The sequence below is a fragment of the Apostichopus japonicus genome, chromosome 15 (genome assembly GCF_037975245.1).
Source record: "Apostichopus japonicus isolate 1M-3 chromosome 15, ASM3797524v1, whole genome shotgun sequence".
Taxonomy (NCBI): Eukaryota; Metazoa; Echinodermata; class Holothuroidea; order Aspidochirotida; family Stichopodidae; genus Apostichopus; species Apostichopus japonicus.
Window position 1 is genome coordinate 2,074,502 of NC_092575.1, and position 27,974 is coordinate 2,102,475.

At 38.0% G+C, this 27,974-nt stretch overlaps 1 protein-coding gene across 1 annotated transcript; it reads left to right on the top strand.

Moving 5' to 3' along the window:
* Positions 1 to 118: 118 nt before the first annotated feature.
* Positions 119 to 27,963, top strand: LOC139981086 (putative transporter SVOPL). The gene is made up of 12 exons (XM_071993255.1): positions 119 to 798; positions 5,785 to 5,951; positions 11,709 to 11,807; positions 12,496 to 12,567; positions 12,970 to 13,161; positions 14,535 to 14,660; positions 19,442 to 19,579; positions 20,824 to 20,897; positions 21,714 to 21,967; positions 22,451 to 22,562; positions 25,138 to 25,309; positions 25,903 to 27,963. Exons 1-12 carry the CDS (start codon positions 738 to 740, stop codon positions 26,011 to 26,013), a joined length of 1,578 nt encoding a protein of 525 aa, XP_071849356.1. The 5' UTR covers positions 119 to 737; the 3' UTR covers positions 26,014 to 27,963.
* The last annotated feature ends 11 nt before the right edge of the window (positions 27,964 to 27,974 follow it).

Sequence of the window (27,974 nt, forward strand, 5' to 3'; positions counted from 1 at the left end):
ATGAATGTATAAAGAACGTTATCCAACCGGGCATGTCTCAAAATTCTCAACGGGCTTAGAAGCTGTTATGTATTCGAAGTATGCACTATTGTAGTACGTGAAATCAACATTGTAGTACGTGAAATCAACAGCTTTAAAGGAATCTGTTACATGTGCAGGCCGTCAAAAGAAGTTTACCCAGTCTAGCAGTATATGTCTGTGCGTGTACTTATGTATGTATGTGTGCGTGTCATGATAAAGATGTGTAGGTACGGTCTGCGTTGAAACCTGCACGGCCTGACGCTGCATATGTTTCATAATTATGTAGTTTCCATCGCGCGTTAGTGTAGTAAACATCAATATCAGTTTAAAGTGTTATTATTATCGGACGCCGATCTCAACAGTGATGTTCTGCGCGTGACGCTCTTTTCTTGCTTTTGGTCTTTCGCAACTCCGGCCTTGGATTTATTAAAGTGTATCCAACAACTGAATATTTCAGCAAAGTTTTTCATCAAACAGTTTTACAGAACGATCAAGGAAGATTTTCAACCCAGGAGGAATACCAATTGCACAGTAACTGATTTGATATAACCTTTACTTGGTACATGAGCAAATGGAATGTTTGATAATCGGTTAAAAAAAAAAGTGTTGAAAAAGACGAACACGATGGCGTGATAACTTTGATTGAACTTGCTTCTCAATTTAATTTTTAAAATAGGATATTTTTGAGGTCATAATTGCAGTATCTTGTATGCAAGATGACGACTCCAAGTCTTCCACCAAAAGAGGTTTTAGATGAGGACAGCTTTCTTTTGAAAGGTAAGACATTTGTGAATTGGGATCGGAGATATCGTCGCGGGAAATTGGCACCGCGACTTTCAGATGGTCGGGAAGTGTGTGTGAGGGGGTGGGGGGGGGGGGTATTGCCAGATGAAAACACAGGCCTCTAGTTGAAATTGTCAATGTAAAATAATGCTCGTGCCAGACCTGGAAAAAGCTATGATGTCCTCTCACATATATTACAGTAACAATGAATCCATATGTAGGCTGTAGGCTATAACAAAAGACGATGAACGCAATTAGTGCAAATGGATAGATGTCGATCGCTAAAGAAAAAAAAAAAAAAGTACTTCCCCTTCCCTCCTCCTGCACTCTTTAGAGCAGTCCATAGGCTTCACCTTACGTGTAAGACAGATCACATAGGCTACTGAACAATGCATATATATATAGGCCATAAGTATAGGCTATACACCGTACGTGTAAAGACAGATCATAATAGCTACTAAACAATGCATATATACAGGTCGTACGTATATCATACAGCAGAACATATATGATTGAGTTCAAATGCGAGGTATAAGTCATCAGTGTTGCATATTATAAATATTATAGCCAGGTTGCTTAGTGGATATAACTCATCTTTGCAGAGTGGGTACAAGCTAGATTACATGGTAATAAGTCAAGTTGCATAATGGATATACGCTAGTTCGAATAGTGGATATAAACCAGGGTGCATACCGTCCGATTCATAGGTCTGGTTGTATAGTGGATATTAACCATAGTGATAGTCTGATAGAGACTACATTACAAAGTGAATATGAGCCATATTGTATACTGGCAAGGGCGGCGGAACCGGGGGGGGGGCACAGGGGGCACGTGCCCCCCCCACTTTTCCTCAGGTTAAAAATGTGCCCCTTTTCTACATAAAAATTGGGGTGTCTCAAGTTAGCAATTAGAGGCCAGGGAACCAGAATGAACACTCGGGAAGGGCCGTTTCCGGCCATCTGAGGGGTTTGTAAAACCAAAAATTTTCTTGTACGCTCCGCGCCAACCGATGGTGGCGCTTCGCTCAGATAGTCGTGCACACAACTTTGCAAATCCTGTCTACGCCCCTGACTTTTAATGAATTTAAGTGGGTCAAACTCAAAGCTATTTCGAATGGAAAAAAATTGTTAAGGTATTTTCAAGAAATAAACTCTAATTAAGATGATTCCTGCATTAGCAACTAGCATGTTTTCACCTCATTTTGTCTCAAAAGAAAACTTGTTCATTGTGTCCCAATTTGCACATTGGATGTTGCAGTGCTATATGCATATTTTCCTTGAGGGGGGTGGGGGGCGTTGATGGAGTGATGTGTTTATGCAAATAAGATAATGCAATAAGGGTTATAAAGGGTACTAAATATAAGGCTGCATCAGTCCAATCGAATTTCTGCAAAGTGTCCTTTGATGTCGGTGCCCCCCCCCCAGATTGAAAGTGCTTCCGCCGCCCTTGTATACTGGGTGTAGCCTACGTCAGGTTGCATAGTGGACATTTGTCAGGTTGCATAGTGGACATTAGCCAGGCTGCATATATTAGGGGATATTCGCAAAGTCGTATGGTAGATATACGCCTTGTTGCATAGTGGATATACACCAGGCTGCATGGTGGATATACGCCAGTTGAATTGTAGATATACTTCAGGTTGCATAGCGGATAAACGTCAGGTTGCTTAGTGGATATATGCCAGGTTGTGAAGTGAATATAAACCTAATTGCATGGTGGATATACGCCAGGTTGTATCTGAGTGGCTACTGGCCAGGTTGCATAGTGGATATACCCCAGGTTGCATGGTGGATATACGCCAGTTGAATTGTAGATATACGTCAGGTTTCATAGCGGATATACGCCAGGTTGTGAAGTGAATATAAACCAAATTGCATGGTGGATATACGCCAGGTTGTATCTGAGTGGCTATTAGCCTGGTTGCATATAGTGGATATACGCCAGGTTGCAAATATATGTAAGCTAGATTAGATAGTGGATGTTATCCAGGTTGTACGCCGTATAGACCTAATCTGATAACAATCATTTAGGTAACGGTAGGTTCTTTGAATACCGAAAATAATGTTTTTTTGTGATCGTGTAACAACTTGTCCCCCTTCACATCTAGCTATTGCACACGTTATACAACACATGCATGAATCACTTCCGTTCATACAGTGTAGTGGCAAGAGACCAATGAATACTGTTAACAGTTAAACCAGCTGGCCTCAGCTTTATGATCATACCCACTTATCAAGGTTCTTTCAAATTCATGAACATATGGCACAGCGAGGAAAAAAATACATAAATATCAACTAGACTTAATAACATTGGCATAACAGCACAATATATATATTGTGCTGTAATGCCAATGTTGTCCATTGCTGTTAAAATAGCCACATATACGTGTAGACAACGTCTAGTTGATATTTTTGTATATTTTGTGAATTGTATATGTATATGTATAGTATATGTATATGTATATATATATATACATACATATATGTATAAGTATAGTATATGTATATATATATATGTGTATATGTATATTTATATATATATATATATATATATATATACATACATATATACATACATATATGTATAAGTATAGTATATGTATATATATATATATATATATATATATATATATATATATATATATATTGTGCTGTAATGCCAATGTTGTCCATTGCTGTTAAAATAGCCACATATACGTGTAGACAACGTCTAGTTGATATTTTTGTATATTTTGTGAATTGTTTATATATATGTATATGTTTATATATAGTATATGTATATATATATATATATATATATATATATATATATATACATATACTATACTTATACATATATGTATGTATATATGTATATATATATATATATATATATATATATATATATATATATATATATATATATATATATATATATATATATATATATATATATATACTCATTATATTTAAAAAAGCGGTTTGTTTTGTTCACAATTTATACAAACGAGTATGTTAATTTGTGTTCCATTAATTATTGAAAAGTGAACTTTATGGTAAACTTTTCATCGAATCTATAAAAAACGGATCAATTGTATGAATGTTTTGTGCATGTCTATGGTATTGTTGATTGTGGTTTTGTGAGTAATTATTTATGTTTCTTCCTTCTTTCACAAAGTATTTGTCAATTTACTGTATTACATGAATACTACAAACAGGAGCAGATCTGTAGTCTATGAAGCCGATTACCCATGTATGGCGAGGGGGAGAAGGGGCGAGGGGCGAGGGAGGAGAGGGTCCGTCTGGGAGCATATTCCTCTAAAGGTCTTTGCGCAAAATCATGCTAAAACCTACTATTTAAATAGTTTAGGTTGAAAAGACCCTGCTCGATCCTCGACTGACGAAACAAAGCATATGGCATAACTATACCTGCATAAAACTAAAAAAATATGTACAAGTTGAAGAAACAACCCCTTGCCAGTACTGTAGTTATGATATATCAGAATGGTTGTGAACTTTATGCAGTCAATCCAACCAGCTGCAGACGGCCGTGTCACACTGTAATTACGCTAAAACAATTAGATCTCCATGGCTGGTAGAGTGTTTAGCGAAACAAAAAATGCATATTAAGTTTATTGTTATGGTGATATTAATATATGAGTGAACTTGTTTTCATGTTATTGGAAACGACGCCCAAGCGTATAGGCCTATCCTATAATTCCATACGAGGCTTATTATAATTAAGACTTTGTTTTGCTTGGCATTATTGACAACAAACCAAGTGTATACGGTGGTTATTAAAGTACGAGTGCCTATGCGTAGATATTTGTCAGTTTCCAGTGTAATGGCGACGGACTGCTTTGTTCTGGGGCATAAGGCGAACCCAGCATGGGAGATTTTCAGAAAGGCCTGGAGGAAAACTAATGAAATTGGACGTCACGTGAAACACTACAAAAGGCTTCTAGAGGAGGGAGGATATCAAATTCTAAAACGTACTTCTGTGAGAGCCGAGGGGCGGGGAGGGGGAGGGCTCAAGGGGCAGGGAATGGGTACGTCTCCATTTAAAGGAACAACAAATTAATAAAACCATAGAAACCCTGATTCCTTGTAGAGACTGTTACCAACAGCATCAACAACAAATATATACAGATCTGGTTCAAAGTTACATTTAAGTAGAATTTACCCAGCTCTCAGTCTCCAATACGTGTCTCCATGGTAGATACAAGTCATATTGCATAGTAGATACACGACATACTGCATGGTAGATAGCAAGTCACACTGCATGGTAGATTGAAGACATTGCATAAAATTCAGATTGCAGATTGCATGGTCAATAAAAGTCAGATTGCATAATAGATTCAAGTCAGATTGCATGGTAGATAAAGACATACCGCGGTATTGCATGGTAGACATAATTCAGACTGCATGGTAGATACAAGTCATATTGTATGGTATATATAAGTCAAAGTGCATGGTAGACACAAGTCAGACTGCATGGTAGATACAAGTCATATTGCATGGTAGATACAAGTCAGACTGCATGGTAGATACAAGTCATATTGCATGGTAGATACAAGTCATATTGCATGGTAGACACAAGTCATATTGCATGGTAGACACAAGTCAGACTGCATGGTAGATACAAGTCATATTGCATGGTAGACATAATTTAGACTGCATGGTAGATACAAGTCATATTGCATAGTAGATACAAGTCATATTGCATGGTAGACATAATTCAGACTGCATGGTAGATACAAGTCATATTGCATGGTAGACAAAAGTCAGACTGCATGATAGGTACAGTTATATAGCAGGGTAGATATAAGTCAAATTGCAAGGGTATATATAAGTCAAATATAAGATAGGTCGCATGGACACGGTTGTTACTCGAGACAAGGTACCATTTTTCTGTAAAATTTTGTAATCATCGGAACTGTCTATATAGTTTTAATGTTATAAGTGACAATCCTCTCTCATCTTTCTCCTTCCTTTCCTTCAGAGGTCACCAATGCTTATACAGAGGAGGGGTCAACTACGGTAGATTCGGCACCCGTAAGGCGTCCTCTTGAAGCTAACGACAATAGCTTTACCGTCAGTGATGCACTTTCTGCAATTGGTATTGGACCACAACAAGTTGTATTATGTGTGGCGGCTGCATTTTCTGGGGTAAGTATATATATATATATATATATCTATATATGTGTGTGTGTGTGTGTATATATATGTCAGGTGCGTATCCAGGGGGGGCGTTGGGGGCGCGCGCCCCCCGGGTAAGAAAAAGAGGAGAGAAAAAAAAGAGAAGAAAAAAGGAAAAAAGAGGGGAAAAAGAGGAGGAGGAGAGGAAGGAAGGGAAAAGAAAAAGAAGAAAGAGAGAAGAAGGAGAAAAGGAGGGAGTAAAAGAAAAACTTGAAGACACCGGGAAGAGAAAGAGGAACAGTGACATCATTACAGCGCTGAAGGGTAGCCAGTGACGGATCAATGATTTCGTAAAAGTGTGCCTCACCCTACCCGTTACACCGACAACTCCATTTTTTTGACGTTTCCATTTTCCTCTCTCACTAATGATCTATATATATACTATATATGGTCTATCATAACGCGTGTGTAGAATTGTGCTATGAAACCAACTGTGGCTGGTCTCGAACTCGACCGTGTCGTCGGGGAACATGACGCATTTTGGGATGGGGGCGACCGCCCCCCCCCCATTCAGCATTTTTTTAAATGATATCGCTAAGTAATTTCAAAATAGAAAGTGCTTAGATGCAACTTGCAAGGCCTGGGAAGTGTCTTTTCCAGCGATCTGGGAGACATTTTCGGCCAAAATTTGCTTGTACGCTTCGCGCTAACAAATGGTCCTGGGTAGTGCCATTTCCAGCGATCTGGGAGGCATTTTCGGCCAAAATTTTCTTGTACGCTTCGCGCCAACCTATGGTGGCGCTACGCTTAGATAATTTGCCTACAGGCTTCGCCCCTCCCTTGGCAAATTCCTCGCTACGCGCCTGTTCGAAATTGTAACGCAAACAGCAGATATCACATCATATCAGTGAGCATGAAAATGGCGTTCCAGGATGAAAAGCCTCAAAACTGTCCGACTTGCCTGAAAAAATAACCAACAATTTTCGCGCGCAAAGCGCGCGTCCAACGTGTCAATGTCAATATCATATAAGCAAGCATCGGTTATTACATCGCATGCCATCATGTACCGTACGGTCCGTTCAAATTGCGCAGTATACCGCGGGATGCTAATGTAAACAACGACATGTCCCATGTAGATGTATAAAAAGCATTAATGGCGAATTAGGGGCTGCACCCCCGCCGCGCAGTGGCGGAGCGTCCATACGGTCAGGGGCGGATGCCCCCCCCCTGACGGACTCAAATGGACTGCTGGCGCCTTTTTCAGCTCTTTACCACTTTTTACTTATTAGCGATTATTGACTTTTTTATTACGCTCTCATCTACTTATTGACATTTCTCACATTTTGTTGGTGTAATTTGGCGATGACACCCTATTCTTCGTTTATCTGCAAATTAGCCAGGCCCTGAAAGGGTCATTTCCGGCGATCTAGGGAGTATCTTTACTCAAAAATTGTCTATGCGCTACGCGCCAACCATTGGTGGCGCTCCGCTTAGATAGTGTCGAAAGCGCCCCTACAGACCATTCTCGCCCCTCCTGACCAATACCCCTAGCTCCGCCACTGCCGCCGCGCCTCCTACGCCTATGTGTGTAGTGTTCGGTTGAAGGAAATATCTGCTATTTTTTCATTTTCGAAACCAAGTTTTATTATAGCCGTTATAAGAGGTTTAATATTTCTACACCAATAAATTAACTGTGTCTGAATTTTCCAAAATTTATGACCAACATTCTGCATCACACTTCCCTCTACTCGTGCAATTTTGACCGGTCTGTTAGGGGTTCAAGGAAGTTTTTCTATATTGGTTGTCCATAGATGAAATTTTGTACAACATTATGGGTATGTTTTCAAGTGAGTTTATTCACGAGAAATGGGAATTTTCAAATTCTGAACAAATTTGGGGCTTAAAACCTTGAAAAGTGGGGTTGACGGTTATTGTGGGCCGCGACGTAGAATCACCTACAAAAGCAAAGACCCACAGGAGAATGCGATCAGGTCGAACATGACGTGTGCCGGGTTGACAATCTTCAAAAAGGTTATGGATGGAAAAAAAAACTATTAGGAAATACTTGGTTCTCAGGCAAAAAGTGTACATCTGGTAGGTCATTCCAAGCCCGAGAAGTGCTGTTTCCGGTGATCTGGGGGTATCAAAACCAGAAATTTTCTTTTACGCTGCGCGCCAACCGATGGTGGCGCTCCGCTTAGATAGTAATTCGCGCCCCCCGGGTTAGAAAATCCTGGATACGCGCCTGTATGTATAGGCCTAGAGAATCGATACGGACGCTATAGTACTGAGAACATCCGAACACACTCTATATGGTGTGCCTCATATATTAACATATACATGGCGATTCACAGTGTAGTAGGTATATATAAACGTACGTGTATACCGTTATGGTGCAACGTGATGGTACACAATACAACGTACATCCACGGTAGTATTATCTCTTATTCAGGATATAGTTTAAGAGATGTTCAGCTTTAAACTTTGTCTTAGCCTGGATTGCTCTTTTAAGAAAAATTATGATATAAATAATGAAGGCGTAATGGTAAGTATTTCCATAACCCCAAGCTCCAATTCACATTTCCAAATGTAATATGTACACAAGATACTGAAATGTATAAGTATATAAAACATAGCATAGTTTACACACACACAGACATATATATATATATATATATATATATATATATATATATATATATATATATATATATATATATATACATGGAATCGAGTATAATAAACATCGCCAAGGCTTCGATTCGATTTTCAATCAGAATAGCTATCATCCCTGCACAAAGTACCGTACCACCTTCGAGAGCTCAGCTATTACGGAATTAAGTGTTTACTGAGTAAATTTAATGAATAATTGTGTCACATGAACATGTTTCCTTGTTTACTCACGCGAGGTTTTAATTATGTTCATTCGTAGACCAGCTGTATTTGACTAGGCGGAATCTTAGCCAAGTTTTAAATTTCTATAAATTTGCATAATGTATAGACTTTTCTATAATAGCGAAGCTAATGCAGGTATAGATACTGATTGTGCAATATATTTAATTGATTTCTGAAAAACAATATAACGTTGTTTTGAATTATGGAATATTGTGTGATCGTCTTTGTGTGTGTACAAAACATGCGTGGTTTTCATAGCTCTTGACGGAAGATGTGTTATGTCGAGCTTAGACGAAGAGAGGAAAGCGAGTGTAGGGGGGGGGGGGGGGGGTGATAGGGGTAGGTTGCATGTAATAAGTTGAAGAGGTACATTTGAAATCGTGAATTCAATTCGTTAGAATTCCGTTGAGTAACAGCCCATCCACTGTAAACGTTTCGTACAATTAGTTCGTCATCTTTGTCTACTTTTAATTTAAATTCATTCATAAACTGACTATCTCCTGAAATTCATTCCAAATATGAAAGGACACCGCATCTGTTCTATCTGCCACTCATTAATTAATTAGTTAATTAATTAAATGAGCCGGTCATAGTTTTCATATGTTATAACTATACTTGTTAGTTATTTGTACTACATATATACATACATATTATGTAAATATATAAACCGTGCACAGGCGTGAAACTCGAGTAGCAACATGCTGTCAGTTACCGTATAGGTATACTATACTATATTATACCACTCCAACCAGGGAGTTCCATAACAACTCCCTGCACAGATTGGACACTCGCATCTTACTAATCTGACCGTACCATTTCTAGAAAGATTAGGTGGGAAAGATATCGGATCATTCGGATGACCCATGGTCTAGTCGAATATAGACTAGATGAATTGATAGATGACCACATATATAGAACGATCTATATACATTTACTGTGGATCGACAGACTCTATCCGATGGATAGCAGGGACGTAGATTTCAGACGAAATTGGTATCGCAGACTATAGATTGGACAAAACTCTCTGAGCACTCAATGCATGTTAGGTTGGATGCCTAATTATAATATTAACTAGAACGCAACTGAAAATCATAGACTGTGTACAGGCCTACACATGCAAGAGTATATAACTCATGTCATATTGAGAAATCATTGCAAACTGTATGTACACGATGACTAACGGATTAAGCTGGATATCTTTGACTCGATATACGTTTAATTGACGGGTATGGACTTTGTGAGACTCTTTTATCCCTCAAGCTGTGCAGGTGATATGAAACAAAATGATTATAGTCCTGATGAAACATGTTGCGCAACATTCATCACAAATTGCATAACCACCTTGGACCGTCAAAGATTAATAATAAGGTTTCCCGAAATCTGGAAAAATTTAATTATTTCACTGAATCACGTTAGCAAACCATCCATTATTTAAATACGCGTGCGTATTATACATTAAACATTCAATCCTATAGTGAGACAGATGTGAAGTGGATAACGGCTGAAGTTCTTAGTAATATCAATATCTAACATTCAAATAGTACGTTATTTATTCTGTGTCAAGCAATAAGCCACTGAGTTTCAATATATGAATCTGCACTCAAACCGACCCGTATCTTTGTAATGTAAATATAGTACTGGATCATTTTAACTTCGTGGCAGACGTTACCTCGTTGGTATAAGGTTTAGATGCATGCATGGTTTTTATTCTGTAATATGGAACGCCAAAAGGATTACCAAAAAATATGATATGTGAACAATGTAAACCGATATGTGATTGATGTAAAACTATACATCGTGGTTTGTATAAGGACAAAGAACACGCAACATAAATCATGTATCAGTTTACACCAGTGTTTCTCAAAGTGGTCCCTGCCGCCCCGGGGGCGTTGGGAAGTCGCAGGGGCGCTACATGGTACACGGGGAGTAGGGGGCGTTGGCACTGATTTTGGGATCCCTGGCGATTAAGACACACCAGTGTAGCGATTTAGGGCACAATAAGGCATCCAGACATACGTAATCTCGCAGCGTTACACCAAGCTCACCCTTTACACTGACTGAAGTACATTTGGGCTATCTATACCAGTTTCACAGTATGCCAGCCTTTTGCAGGTTTTTGTTGTTTGTTGTTGAAAAAGTAAACTGAAAAAAAAACAAAATATTGTTGAGAGAAAATTCATCATCTTGTAGGGAATGTAGGCTATTTTTTAATTCCTATATGCATATCTTCGGATAATCTGATTGCTCGCTTGAGCGGCCGACTATTAACGGTAGGTCGAGGGGAGGGGGTATGGGAGGGGGCATGGGAGGGGGGCATGGGACAGTTCAAGATAGTCGAAGGGGCCGGTCGTCTAAAAGAGTTTGAAAACCACTGGTTCACACCATCGGGTCCGCAACCTTTTATAGGCTACGACCAAACCAAAAGTCTTGGCATTCGACCAGGACCCGTCGATTATCACCAGCCTTCCTGTCGCAATATTTTGGGTGACGACAAGATCACAAGTGACTATTCATTTATAGGCCTAACAATGAACTTTTATGGAAGAGTCAGACACGAATGGAGGATCTTATGAAGGAGAGGGGGGAGGGTCGTTGAAACGGACACTCAATAGAGTGATTCTGGACATTTCCCCAAAAAGAAAAAAAAAACAGTAAAAGTTGATACATGAAAAATGGGTGTATTCTAAGGCATATTTCGACAATAAATTATGTCAATATATAATTAGGTCTAAAAGCAAGCTGTTGCAAAGAAGTACTCTTGATTCGTCGTTGACTTGAATGTAAATAACTCACCCTGCATGAGGCTGAACTGTTTCCGTCTGGCCGTTTGACGATGACGATTTTTTTTATCTTTATGTATAAATGGTCTTTTTTATGTATACTCTTTTTTAGATAGCAGTCTATGCACAGGTTATATTAATAACCACGATAGCAGATCTCCTAAGATGCGAACTGGAATTAACAGAAAACCAAATGGCTTTCGTAACATCTGTAAGTATTCTAATTATCCAGTATATATAGCAACTACTGCATGTATATATTACACAGCTTATTAATTGGAGACAAAAGAAAACACACACCAAGAAAACATCACTCCATGGCACGCGATATCCACCTCTTAATATATTTCCTTATTACTGGAAAATATGAGTATTTGCAGCGAACTTCTTTCTCAAACTAGAAAAGAATGTATTTTTCGTCTACTGTGTCCTGTAATGCTTCATGGTAAACTGTTTTCACAAAGTTATTTCCTTTACTTATAGCTGCTGTTTGATTCTTCCTCTAATGATGACAATTATTTAGAAAGATTTAGTATCTGTTTACCAATATGAACTGTAGGTGGTGAAAAGACAAAATATATATTTGGAAGAATTTCCATTTTCCTATTTTATAAAAAAGAAAAGAAATGGAGATTTGTCTCACGATGAAGCTACGTTGTGCTCATCACTACTTTTATTTGTATACGTATGTGTTTGGGTGGGGAGTGGGGGGGGGTGTGGGGTGTTTGTAAAGGCACATTTGCACTCACACACCCTTCACACCTATGGATCCGCCGCGCCTGCCAAATCCTGAAAAACGTGGAATATCGTCTGCAGTGCCGTAAGATATCTTAATTTATGTATATATGATTTTCATATGGAAAGGGATTGAAAAATTGGTTATCATCTTGTTTTGATAGGTTTTCTTCCTTGGCGAGATGTTAGGGTCTTACCCAACAGGTAGATTAGTAGATATATACGGCCGGAAACCGGTAAGTACAGGGTCAACAAATGGGGACAACAAGGGTACAATAATAATGTATGCGTGTGTGCGCACTTGCTTGTGGGTGTGTTTTGTGTTTTGAAATACGTCACAGTGTCGCATTACAAAAACATGGTCGAGTTAGTTAAGCTGTCTTTCGGAACTTTTTTTTTGAACGTAGGCCTAGTTTCCCACCCGGTACCACTGTGATAAATGATAGAGGCCCTTACCTGTCAACGTCAGTTCATAAACATCACGTGGGTAGCATAATCATTTACGGTAGTAACTGGAAAAGTGCTTGGATTATACAAAACAGTACGGTATAACCCTTGCCGTTCTTCACACTGTAACTAATGTATATATATCTTAATAATACTCAATCATCTCATGTACATTTTTTTTACGTCCACAGTCCGCCCTTATACTAACCATTGGGTTATGGTATACCGGTATACTTACAGCCTTTGCACCAAATTTCGCCTGGGCAATTTTACTGCGATTTATGAGCGGGGTATTCGCAGTTGGAATGATTAATGTTTATTCAGTATACGTAGGAGAAATGACGCCCTCTAAAATCAGAATGGTGTCTTTACTTCTGTTTCCGGTAAGCTTAAAACTTTAGGAAGTTTTTTTTTCTCTCTCGCCCTGTCTCTCTCTCCACCTCCACCTATCTATCTACACCTCTCACCCTCTTGTTCTATGCAACGTATGCAAATAAATGAGAATTGTTGCATTAGTTACAATACCTCGAAAACAGTGAAAAGACTGTTGCTTCTACCCTAACCTATAAAGCTTCAACACCTTTACAATTTAACTTAGGCCTAACCTTATTTGAATTTAAAACGAAATAGGAATTACGTGATTATACACTAACTGCCAGGAAGAATCTCATCGAACGATAAGAGCCTCTTATCGGTTAAGAGATAAGACGTATAGGCACTATAATTATGATCACTTGACATTGAAAACAAGTACCCAATTACCGATTGTTGCCATATACAGCCATAAAAGTGTAAACTAAGACAACTCCATATTGTAATAATTGAAGAAGGGTTTTCGTCATTAAGAACAACCTTCTGGTGTTAAAGGCATTATAGCCTAGGCTATATACACGCACGTCCTTTCACGACAACTATAGGTTTATACTCCATTTTATCTCGAGAAGGCAATCTTGGATTCCTCACCAACACTTTAAAACCAAAGAGTTTCCATGGGATTGAAAGTTATCCTGAAATTATAGTTGTCAGCAGCCTTGAGAATGGTAGATGTAGAAGGAAGAGGGAAGTGGGCGCTGACCCTGACGGAAGTAGGTCAATGGGTGCGCAGTGCAAAAATGTTAAAGTTTTGTCAGCGTAGTTGATTGGAGTGCATATGTAGGATAGAGACAGGTAATAGAGACGCGAAGTGAAAACCCAAACCCTTTACGTTTGGGGACCTTGACAGGATATGACCATGACCACACGGTTACAGCCACAATTTAAGGGTACTGGAGTTGAAGGTAGTTCAAGTTGGTACGATTTTTTTCCCGTTCCCATGTTTCATCTATAACAGTTATGTAAACGTTATGTAACTTTAAATACAGAAGATAGATGAGATAAAATATGAACGCATTAGCTCTAATTTCAGATCCTATTTATGGCGGGGAGGGAGATTGTCAGTTACTTTGAAGGAGAGGGAGGGGGGGGGCAGGTTTAACAGGCCTTAAAACGAGCACGGTCATGAAATTGATTGTCAATTTAAAACTTGTATTTTGACCTTTAATATATATGGTCGCAACTTAATGTGGAAGGAAGAAATACAGTGTTAATATTATACCTTTAATAACTTTGACTTATCAAGCATGTCAACTTGCAGCAAGTTAACATTGCTTTAATTTATTATATCATATTTAATATCATTATTGATCTCTGCAATGAAAGTATTACGTAATGTCAATTTATATCATCTAGATGTCTTTTTTCTTGTTTTTTTTGGCAGCTTTTCTTTGGTTTAGGAACGGTGTATATAGCCTCTATGGGACTCATTGTCGTTCCGGAATTAGGCTGGAGGTGGCAGGCCATCATGGCGACCATTCCGGCAATAATTACTGCAATATTAACATTAGTAAGATTTTCATCTCTTTCTGAATTAAAGAAATTATTTCAGTGACAACAGTCAACCGCCATTTTGTTTTTTGTATCTCTTTGAAACCCTATATGTGAGACAAGCACTTTTTTCTGCACAGCCTGTTTCACCGTGAAGATAACTTCTAGTACTAGCATAGAGCAGAACTGGAGACATCATCATGATCATGATAGTTCGACCTAAAATGCCAATGTTGCTCATTCCTTACCATAGAATATACAATTAATTCATGCACCTTTACGTAATTCACCAGAATTAAAATTATCATATAAAGATTTCCAGATTTTACACAAAGATCTGTAATAAAAGTTTTAATGAAGTCGCAGTCAGTCAGTGATGTACTTCTTAAATGTAATGCATACGAACTACGCATGCGCAGTTGTGATGCATGCAGATACGTTAACATTGCATTGATCTATACGGTGTGTAATGTTTGCAAAAGCTGCAATCACCACGAAAATCGTTACTGGATATTTAGGGTAACTGTACAACTGCACGCAGACCTGGCAATGGTATGTATGGCTCAAGCGAACTTCATATTCGTAATTTCGGTTCAAAATCCAACTCGGAACAAGTTTTAACCTTTTTTTATTATTATTTACCTATAATCTGTGATTCAAGCAGAAACTTCATGTTTCCCCCTCCCCCCTCAACGCCTTTAAGAACCATACTGTGACGCATGCGTACAAAGCGATGACATCATTAAACAAGAACTCAAGCTTTGGCAATGTTGCTATAACAGATTATACGAGCGTGCATGCATATATTCCTTTGTTCATTCATTCCATGGAATGTTATGTTGCAACAGATTGCACACTGCTGCGAAACATATTGCACAATGCTATATTTTAGTACATCATAACCATACAGGAATATATTACGGGCGGTATATACCAGTATCGATTTCAACTTGAATGACTTTAAAGGCATTGAAGACTCACCCCATACCGCGTGCCGCCCTCTGATAAAGTGTGTAAAAAAGTGTCTAATTATACCGACTGTAGCATGTAGTGTGTGTGTATTTTCTGGGATCGATGGTGGTGTCTAACACTTCTGTTACACCTCATTCGAAACTAGGTCATATTACCGGTATCAGACGTTTCTTTGTGTGCAAGTTTTTACTCCTTTTAAGTAATGTTCAACTGTATATGTATGCATGGATGCACATAGACATTCGCAGAAAGCCTAATACGTTCTTAGAGACACAGTCAATTGTATGTAATTGGTATAATATTCATAACCGCAAGTTATTATGTGTATTATTGAATATAATTGTTTATCATCAGCTAACAGTATGTCGTCGATTCAGAACTCAACCAAACCATATTCTTTCGACTTCATATGGGCAACAGAAGCTTTTGATACCAGTCAATACCTGTTGTCATTGAAAACCATCTCATGCACAGGATAATCATGTTATTTGAGGCCATAAAATCAGTTATGTTTTCCACATTGAGATTTGTGTTACATCCGAGGAAATGATTTAATGGTCTCTGTGTTAGACTAAATAGTCCAGTCACTTTAATTGATGAGACTCCGATGTTTAAAGGATCATTCTCAGAAAATAGAAATAAACCAAGGTGGCATATAGATATACCACATGGCATTATGGTATTGTTTGTTATTGTCTACAACATATCGTATTTAGTGTTGTGCCTAAGGTAATCCTTCAAATTATGACGTAACGTCACCCGCGCATGCGCCTGTACACACATGTCAGTTGATCAGGGAGGTATCACCCAGCACATATCTGACAGCAAACGATGTAACATCGTATGATATTTGAAAGATTAGTCACCCTCCCAATATAATATGTTGGGCTTTTGTTGAGTGCCGCTTAACCGTTACGTAAGTTATCTGCATGGGACAGTTCACGTAGGAAAGTACATTGGCAGGTCTTGCAACTATTGCTGGTTTGGTACAATGACTTCTGTTACAAACGGGAGCGCTAGGATCCTATAGCGTGTGTGTATGTGTATACATTCCCTTCTGTTGTTTGTGTACCATGTAATGTGGAACTAATGTACTGTCTTGGAATATCCAAAACTGGAAAAAGGTTGTGGGATATATATATATATATATATATATATATATATGTAAATATATATATATACATATATATATATATGTATATGTATATGTATATGTATATGTATATATATATATATATATATATATATATATATACACGTGTTACATATCAATAAAATTGCTCATCTATACATCTAACCGGTATACAGGACACAATGGATTGAAATTTGTGTGGTTTACATGCTGCAGTCAAGTGATCCAAGTGATATATATTTGCTCAGTATTTGCATGGAGTTGCCTATTTAGAATTGAAACGATTATCCACTCATATATGAGTGTGTACTTTCAACGGCCCATTTAGTCACGTGATAACGCTTTCGTTTTTTATGCCCGTCTAACCTATATAGTTATCAATTTGGATGATAAGTCAAGGGGATGTCAAAGCGATTTTTGTATAAGACTAAAGCGCACGTATATGGAACTTTTGACCTTGAGCAGAGAAAGTACGATACCATGGAAGGCCGTTTTGTTTTTACAGAAATTGAAACTGTACTTGAATAAATGCAGACGCATAGTACAAATGTATAAATGGCCAGTGAAACGAATGGGTAAATCTAGATGGCCTGACAATTCAATCCATCGTTTCGATCAATCAATTAACTATTCAATGAATGAATCAACCAATAATCCAATTTCCCGCTCGGTTTACATTAGACATTGATTAACTAATATTCCTATACATTTCCTTAACATTCACAACAATACTAATAACATGTGATTTACAGAGTCAGCCGTGTAATCGTTACATGCCTGGTTATTTTAGGTCATGTTGCATTCCCACTTCCCTCCCTCCCTCACACGCCACCCTACCAAATCAGCCACACACAAACACACGCATGCGCGCACAAAGCTGATGATAAATGCAAGAAAGACCAAAACCAACATCTTTGATAACAATTTTTCGCCTTTTTTGTTATCATGTATAAAGGCGTTCGGGGAGTGGATTAATTCAGTGAAGACATCTGATTAAAGACTATAATTCTCTTAACAATATTCGGGTTAGTTTTAGGGGTTAAAACCTTCACCAAACTACACACCTTCAGAATGCTTTGAGCAGTACTAAATTTTGGTTTCAAACAGAGTTTATATAGAACTGATATGATACCCTATAGTCAAATACATCGCATAGGCATGATAAGCATCGAAAAATCACCACGTAATATCACCTGAAACTTTTTTTTTTCTCTCTTTGTAACCAATTCCACTTTTGTGTGCGTAGAATGCATTTATGTAGCTCCATGGTTGCACTATGAGCGAAACAAGAGCCATTGAATACCTGCAACTTTTGATTTTTTTTTACAAGGACGTTATTAAATGAAGCCTCACCTATATACGATGGCATATTGGCGTGCCATTTGTACAGTGTGCATTTAGAGCATATTTGCAGAGCCCTTATTTTATTCACAGATATACTAGCCATTTACATTTCCATGCAGTACAATATAGTAAATACAAGCTCAAGTTTTTATTTCTCGAATGTCTACATCGACTATAGTCAAGTTGAATGGTTCCACGTTGCTATGGGAGTAACGGTTCCTATGGAAACGTATCCTAAATCCATGGAAATTGCTCGTGTACTAACGGTTCCATTGGCTTCTCGGGAAATTGTGTTATCACAACTGGTTATGCTTTTTACTACAAATGATTAATTGATTATCAAAGGTTATAAACAAAATGGTAATTTGTAACAACAAAATTGGTATTTATTAATTACTAGAACAAATAAGTTCTCGTAACGAAATACTGTGTGATAACATTTAACGTTTAAGGATTGCCATCTGTTTCATAACGTCAAAATAAATATCACTATTAATAAATATCAGAAAGAAATATCCCTATATTAAGATGTAATTTAACAATCAGTGAGTCATTCATACATAGGCCTACTGTGGACCGTAACGTGAACAAGGTTAAGAACGGGGGGGGGGGGGAGGGGAAGTGGGGGAATTAGCAAAGGAACCATGTTTAGGTGTCATGTTAGCAGGCGCGCAATATAATTATGAATTATTAAGGTACTTTTTATCAACCTGTAAAGTACAATAACTTTTGATTGTCGGTTCAACTTTGATATGCCTGCACTGATGACTTGATTAGATTCTTGTCAAACTTAAGAGTGCTTAAGAGACTGACCTATAGGCCTTCGCGGTAAACCGATTACTCCATTGACCTTAATGCATTTGCACTTCGTCAGCAAATGAATATTCATTACGTGATCATTACGTCAACTCGCTGGCTGCGTCGCTACAGTCACGTCCCTCCTCATTGTCTTTCCAGATATAGTCTGGGTCACCGGGGGTGGGGAATGTGCCGGGCGGGGGGGGGGGGTACAGGAGTCATGGCTACAACAATTTCGACAGCAATTATATTACGCGGAATGGGGGTCGTTAACTGGTGACAATTTTAGCACCATTGAACACCTATCTGACCCTTGCACCTACCCACCCCCATCAGGAGCCCTTTATTGCAGGAGTGTTAAATTATATACTTTCAAACTATTCGCTTTGATTTGATGGTGGTTGTAGAAAATGCTTTGAGTATCTATCCATTTCTGATCATGTAGCTTGACTTTGAAGAATAGTTTAGGGTTAATCTACAAATGATCTGAACAAGTTTAATTATGTTTCTCTTTTCTGTTGTTTTGTGTTTTTTTTTTGTTTTTTTTGTTTTAGAGTGTACCAGAATCAGCAAGATACTTAGTCCTAATTGGGGAGTTGAAGATGGCATGGAAACTTCTCCGGCGATTGGCTGACAGGAATAAAACCACGATACCAGATGGAGACCTAGTCCAAGCACAACCGTCAGAAGTAGTGAGTTATGCATAAAGCTCTTAAAAATGTACATCGCCAGCAAGCTTACCTGTCTCCTCTCAACAAAGCACTCTCATTTAAGTAGAACAGACCGTAAATAAAATGTACAATACAGCCTTGTAGAAATCAGCTAGATTCAGTTGGTCAAACAAAGTAGGTAAAAATGGGGGCGCTCCTCCGGTTCTTGCAACATGTTAAGGGTTACCATGATATGGTGAACGCTTTTAAAATGTTGTATTCTGATATAAGGGTGTGGTGCTCTCTAGTGTCTTATGTTCAAACAGACTAAACGAACAAGAAATGTTTGCAAGCTATAAAAACACCTATAGCTGAAGCATATAGAGTAGCATTACATACTGACAGTTATGAAAGAAAAAACCAACGGAGTTTCTTTATGAAAGTGCACAACAAATTAGTGAACATGCGAGCACCGTCAATGTCCCGGCCGAGTCAATATCCAAATCGAACAGAAACTGAGAAATTTCTGACATCTATGCGGTTCTCATTGAGCTTGAATAGTAAATGTCCAATTCAAACATTTTTGAAAACTGTGATACTTTTAATTTGAAGGAGAAGGGGGGGGGGGGGGGTTGAGGGGACCGGTGGCGCTATACTTTCATACACGGGTTAATTCTGTACTTGGTTAAATTATTCAAAAACTGTGATTCCCTTTTGAGCAAAATAAAGGACGAAAAGGTCAGGTGTAACTTATTCGGTATTTAAGCATACATGAAATTTATTTGACCTACAAGAAAATATCGTACGGTATTACACATTATATTAACAGCCATAAAACTCATCAGATACGCTGTGGAAGTAAGTTATATTCATGAAATGCACAACAACGTAGCAATTATTCGACAATCACACGAATTTTTATGTAATTGCTCGATATCGTTTTTTCCCCACACATTATGGAACTGTTACATGTACACACACATCTTTTTGTACGTATGTTTCATATACGCTCTCATTTTTACAAAATATCTTTTTTTTTAAATTTTTTATTTACTCTTTCCTCGCAGGAAGGAAACGATATCGTTTTTTAATGATATTCATGAAATGCACAACAACGTAGCAATTATTTCGACAATAACACGAATTTTCATGTAATTGCTCGATATCGTTTTTTTTTCCACACATGACGGAAGTGTTACATGTACACACACATCTTTTTGTACGTATGTTTCATACGCACTCATTTTTACAAAATATCTTCTTTTTTTTATACTCTTTCCTCGCAGGAAGGAAACGCAACTGTTTTATCCCTTTTAGGCAAAGATACGTGGCAACAAACATTATCACTTTGGGCAGTTTGGTAAGTGAATCCATTGAAAGCTTTAACGCATATAGAAACTGACTTGAAATGAATGAATGAAAAAACTTCCAATCTGATTTTACATGATAGTCTTCATCATAACATTCTACGTGGATGTCAGTTAAAGGCCAAGCAAGGGCGTAGGAACCGGGGGGCTGGGGGCCAGCGTGTAAAATGCAAAAGTTTTTACAAGATGGAGTGGGTGTTGAAGTGTGCTACATTGCACCAAATTGCATCTGAGACCACCTGGAAATGCCAAAAAATTCAAAAGGGGAGGGGGCACCTCCTCCCCTGAGACCCCTCCCCCAGGCCGGCATTCAGTCTTCAGCCCCCACTCAATAGTACCTTCCTACGCCACTAAGGTCAAGAGTTTGAGAGACGTGACGTAAATTGATGTGACGTGACGTGATGAGACGTGACACGTGACATAATGACACTGTTGCAGAGTCATATGTTTCTCAACATAGATGAGTCAGGAGGTTTCAAGAAAACATAAATGTCACATTGATGTATCTCAAACAATGACACCTCTCATGCTCGCTACCAGTTCACTTTTGGTACACAACTTCAAATCAGGGAGTTGTTAACTCCATGTTCAAATGAACATATATATCTCAAAAACTTGCATGTAGGAATTGATTGAATTTTCTATATTTAACTATTCTATCAAACTTTCTTTCCCGTATAGTTTAATGTTAATGGAAATATCCAGAGTTTTAATCTATGCACGTTTGACCTTTACATTTGACCTTTACAAATTAAACTGTATAATTTTTTATCAAATATTCATATCGTTGTTTTTTTTTCCTTTGAAAGGTTTACATCATATTTTGTCTACATTGGGATGGCGCTATCAACTAATTACATACTGAATATTCAACAAGTAATCATTCCAAAAGATGTCAATGGTACCGGTATTATTAACCCGGACGATATTCCTCCGCCGAAACCAAAAGAACTCGTGATTCTACCTTTCTATGATGAGTGTAACCCTCCGCCGAACTGTTCTTTATTTTTTAATGGAGAAGGCGATATTAAATTTTTAATTGCATCTGTTGGAGATTTAGCAGGTAAGAGCGATTACCTTCTTCTGTTCATATATAGCTACCAAACAATTTCGTTTGTTATTTTCACTAATGAGAAATGAATTTGCACAATCAGCAAATGAATACAGAAACACTTGAAGTTTAGCATGCTAATTTTGTTTACAATTCAACCATAGGACACCAGTTTTCCTCCTATACCCTACCATCCAACCATCCCAGCTTTCTCCCCTCCTGGCCCCTCCTCCCCACTCCTCCCCACTCCTACCTCTTCCCCACACCGAGGATCCACGTTCCATTTACCCCCCCCCCCCACTTTCCCTCACATTCAACTATATATAGATGGTCATAAATGACAATGGTCCTACTCATTGTCTTTGTTTCATTAAGTATCTGAGGATAAACAAGAATGTGGAAGAATGAATAGTCAATTTATTTTAAATAGAGAAAAGGTCATTTTAATTTAAAATAGAATCCCTTTTCTTGTAAATTCCTTTTTCTTTTCCTTAGCTATTCCTATCGTTTTTGCCATCCTCATCGTTCTTGGACATCGATGGACGGTAGGGGTATGCATGGCGTTAACGTCCATCACTTGTGCATTCATAATAGGACTTATGAGAATGTGAGTAACACAAGAGGTATCCACTTACCTGTCCTCTTTCAAGTCAATGCACTCTTGATTTATAATCAGATCGAACCCTATGTAAAAGAAGAGAGGTTGGCGTTACTCGTAATCGTGACCAGATTTTGAAGGGCGAAGAATGCTTAAAGTAACTACATCATGTTAGAAATCCATTAAAAATAATAAACAAAAAGTGCAGAAAGTACTATCGTAGCTATAGCCATTGGGGATTATTAAACAATTTTTTTTTTTAATGTCAATAGGAAACCATTTAATCCTCCCATCAGCATAAAATGCTTTCCTACCCCTTCCGAAATGAAGTCGTGAGAGAATTATAATGCAGCCCAATATTATACATTGTGTTTACGACATGATACTAGATCATTTCCGGCATATATATATATACAATGATATATATATATATATATATACAATGATATATATATATATATATATATATATATATATGTCTTAAATATATGTCTGTATGTTGTTCCACTCTGTATAGGAACTGCGGTATTCTGTCTGCATACGGAATAGGAAACAACGCACACAAAACGTATACCAGCATTTGTTCAATATATAGCCAGACAGCAAAACTGCAGTGTGGTTTTGATGATGCTACATCATGAATAATATTATATGAATGTGACGCGCTATAGGCTGTAGCGTACATCCAGGATGAAAAACATACTTCAATCTAAGTAGTACAGCAAAAAGCATTGAGATATGACAAACAATATTCACATTGGCAGCTGATGACCGAGATGGAAACTTTTCTTGTGTATTCAACTGCATACAGATTGATCTCTACCACAGATAGAAGGCTTCTTCACTGTCACAACTACAGACTAAATATGAGATTGGTCCAAGCTTTCCTTCTTGAGATATCGTGTTTACAAGGTTTTCGCACTTTGACCTCTGGTGGAACCAAGTGACCATTGACCTCCTCTAAACACAATAGGCGTATTCTACTCCATGTGGGTCTCCTACACACGAAATATGATATTGTTCCAAGCTTCTTGAAATATCGTGTTTACAAGCAAGGCGTCACACACACACAAATGCATCCATACATAACTACAAAGGTTACGATTATCATCGAAACCAAAATGCTTAAGAAGGAGCTTTCCGCCTGAGTGCACGTCATCGTCACGTATAGGCCATACGGCCCAACCAAACACGGCAGCCATCCAGTATAACTTGTGCGTGCATAATTTATTGACCGTTAATTCGTGAAAAACATATGCACAATATCGACAGCCTGATTAAGACAAATATTTGCTGGTATAGTTGATGAAATATTCGTAGAATTTCCCATTTTGACAGTTATCATTGTGTTTATATATATAGGTCTATATATGCACCTGTGTGTAGCTATCTAGTTATATATGAACTCGTTCTGATGGAGGGTTGAGAGTAGATCGGGATGGGGTGCAGGGTGATAAGCAGATCGAATATAAAAAGGTATATAAATAGCTAGAAAGCTAGTTCACAATATCTGATAATTATTTCACAGAGGGGTTCACAGTAGTAACTTCATATTCGTACTTTTTTTATTAATTGATTGGGCGGGTATGTAGTGTACTTTTTGGCCGTATTCTAGGCCTATATGCGTCAATGAAGTTGCATGTCTCCCTCTTTATGTCTCTCTGTATCCAGTGTTGTCTATATTGGTTTAGTATCTATAGTCAATGGAAATTTGTTGGCCAAAGTATTGTTTAATTCTGGGGTTCTCATTTCTAAGAGGGCCAAATGGAAGTGCACATTTACTATTTTATGTGGATGATAGGCTAGAAGGGTGATAAAGTCCTGCATGAGAATTCGCATTCCCAGTAAGTGCAAGAATGTCGACATATCTTCATTCGCGGAATTGGCCCATGCACAGGTCGCCTGTTTAATGCTCTTGTGAATAAAACCCCAGTGTAAAAAATGAGTCATCAATGGAACAAACCGAAAAAGAGAAGGCGTACTAATTCTAAATGAGTTACTTGTATATCTTTGCAGAAGTTGAAACAATAAGTGATAGAAGACAATTGTTTATCTCTGGAAACAAACGAGTTTTTATTTTGTCACTTAACGATCCAGTTCGGACTAGTATAATTCGCAACTGTTTTAACATTGGAAGTATCCTTATGCAGCAGCTAAATGATTCATTGTTTTAAATTCTTGGAAATGGCTTATTTATTATCAGGTTCTAGCAGGGGTATTGAAAACAACTTCGTTTGCAATGGCTGCACTTAAGTGATGTTATATGGAACTCCACCGCCTCCGTAGTATTTGGAGACAATTCGCAGTTGTTGCTATATATATGGTACACAGTCGCATCCATCCTCCGAAAAGGGTAGTTAACTTCCAGTACCCGGATGAGGAAATAATACTAGCAAAGTACATAGTGCAGCCCAACTCTAGGGATGACACACCTCTTACCTTACCTCTCCTCATTGTTATGCTGTTTAAAAGAAAAAATTAAAAGAAGAACAAAATTGGTCATTTTACTTCTTCGTAATGTTGATGTTTAGGCTCAGTGTGTGACAAAATATCAACATTATTATGTGTTTCTATTTATACACAGGGCCGACATGACAGCATTAATCTTTGTTGTGAGGGCGCTCTCGTTCGGCATTTACGGCTCCCTCTTTCTCATTACTATTGAAGCCTATTCTACTTATAACCGTTCCATTGCCATGGCAACGGGACAATTTCTCGCAAAGGCAGCTGGGACACTTGCTCCACTCGTTGCTGACGTAAGATATGACATAATTAATTGTAATTAACACTGATGTGTCTAACTGATAGGTCTATAGCACAGGTGGCCAAAGGTTTTCTACCCCCCCCTCCCCCCCCCCCCGCCAGGAGGATGTGATAACCCTGTTCATGCAGGCATGCCTATTGACAAAACCTTTAATCAGTGTGTAGGCAATTTAAATCGGGATACAGGTTATTAATAATAAAACAGGTAGAAGAAAACTAATTAGTAATCCTCCATTTAGGCCCAAAACGACAAAAAAAAGGTTGGTTGGTGTGTGTGTGTGGGGGGGGGGGAGGGTTAATTAGTGTTGCCCTACTCAACTATGGGATACACCTCCCCAATATGTATTGCCATACTTTCCCCACCCCAACCCAACCCACCCCACCACAACAGAAATCGTCACCTATGGCACAATTCAAACGGAATGTAGTAAAACGTCTGACCACCCAGCATCTTTAAGTTGCAAAGGGACATTTGGTGGTTGGCAAATTTTACGCAGATGATTTCATAATGGATTTGAACTGATTGACTTCTTTCAAACTTCATGAAACCTAAACTTCAAATCTTTGTTAAAACCTTTATTCACAGATTGTATTCCCCTTGTCACCGGAGGGAGCTATCTCGATATATTTTGTTGTGGCGACCATCTCAGCAATTTCGGCATATTTTATTCCAATAACTGGTCAGCATTATATGTGACGTCACGTGACTTATACCACAGAGAAAGAGAATATGAATGCGCTTGTCTTTGATATCGAAGTACACGCAATATCGACAAGCGCGCCATACTTTCTTCTTCTTCTTTGAAACCAATTCGGCGATGAAGTTGTTGAAAGACAAGCATGTAAATTATACAAAATATTTTATATTATTATTTCGTTTTAGTTGAGGTTTAATCCAACGATTCTAATATGATTTTAAAAATGAATTAGTCTTCTTACTCGAAAGCTTTCTAATTATTAACGTCTTCCTATAGTATGTAAAATAAAGCTGGTTACGTTCCTTTATACCGTAGATGAAAATTTACAAACCATAACAGCTTTGCTAAATATTCATATTAAATACGGTGAACTCTTCCTTCAACCAAGTCACTATATAGTCCATACAACTTAATGCGCTCCTCTCTTACCTGTCCCCTCTCTTCTACTGCACTTTCTCATCTATACCTGGTTTACACAATTGGTAACATTTTAGCACTGTGCCCCCATTATTCCACTTCCGGGGCACCTACAATTCTACAAAAAAAAATTATAAATCGAGAACATTGGTTTCTCTTATATGGATCCGCATTTCTACACTGTTTTGTTCCGGATGAATCTAGAACTTGAATTAGGTTGAAGTATAGTCCTCAAGAAGGGTAGATTTATGAATAAACAGGAAGTAAGCGATGACCCCGGAAGTGGGTCAGAGGGCGCAAGGCTAAACTGTCTTACTAATATGGAGAGCAGGTATAGATGCGAGTGTGCAATATTAGGAAGGAGACGAGATGAATATTGTGGCTTATAAATTTCTAGGCCAGTAAGGATTAGGATTTTCTTAGGAATATTTTAAAGTTATATCTTTTACGTTCAAACTGATGGAACTAGCTAAGACATGAGAACTGGACCAAACTTGTCAAACAATGTATAAAAGTTATAGCTTTAGTAGCCTATTTTTGTTCGAAGATGTACAATTCCAACGAATATTCAGTGAACACGAATGCACACTAAAACTAGGCTCAATGGGTGACCATTTTTAGGACAGCATTAGTTCTGAATTTTGTCATATATTCCTCCTCTTAAAGGTTATAATAAAGGTGGCTGGCTGGATAGTTCTGTATCTATTCGGGGTGGTTCGCAATTCAGAATTGATCAAAGCTTTTACACCGACTGGGACGAGTATTGGACGGAGGAGGTAGGGAGTGGGAGGGCTGAAAGATGGTTCAACTTATGAAGTTGTTCCAAAAATTATGATTATTTTAAATTCAAAATTATGTTCCTTTAATCTTAACACTTTTACGTTTCTGCTTTACTTCAAAATGTTATCAAGAGTAGTAATAATATTTAATTATGTAATATATAAAATGTTAAGAGTGCCTGGCGTTTCGATGCTTTATCTGTCTTCAGATGCATTCCATGAAAAAGATAAAAAGTATATGTTAAACAGACCGCTGGTTTATGGACGAGCTGAATATTAATGAGCATGACGTGTCGATCTTTGATATGAATATTCATTGGGTTAGTATCGCACTTCACCGGAATATCCACGTATCGCATATACATGTCCATAGGAAAATATCCTGCTCGTGAAGGGTATTTACGTATAGGACGTGTTCTGTTGTTCATGGAAATGCACTATATCTCATTAGCATATACTCTTACAATTAAGCCTCCCCGTGATCAAAGGTTGCCCAATTAACGTGTCCATACCATGCACCTGTTATGTAGGTAAACCTTTTTACATCCGGGTTTTCGTTCTAGTTTGCCGATGAGGAAGAATCTCGTTTTGAACGTCATGCGCTCTAAATTGTATACATACATATACTTATCGATGATGACGACGACGACTACGACGACGACTACGACGACGATGACGATGACGATGATAATCTGAAATAAATATATCAATATTTACGACAAAACAAAAATAAAAGTCAATTCATTTCCACCATTTATTTGTTA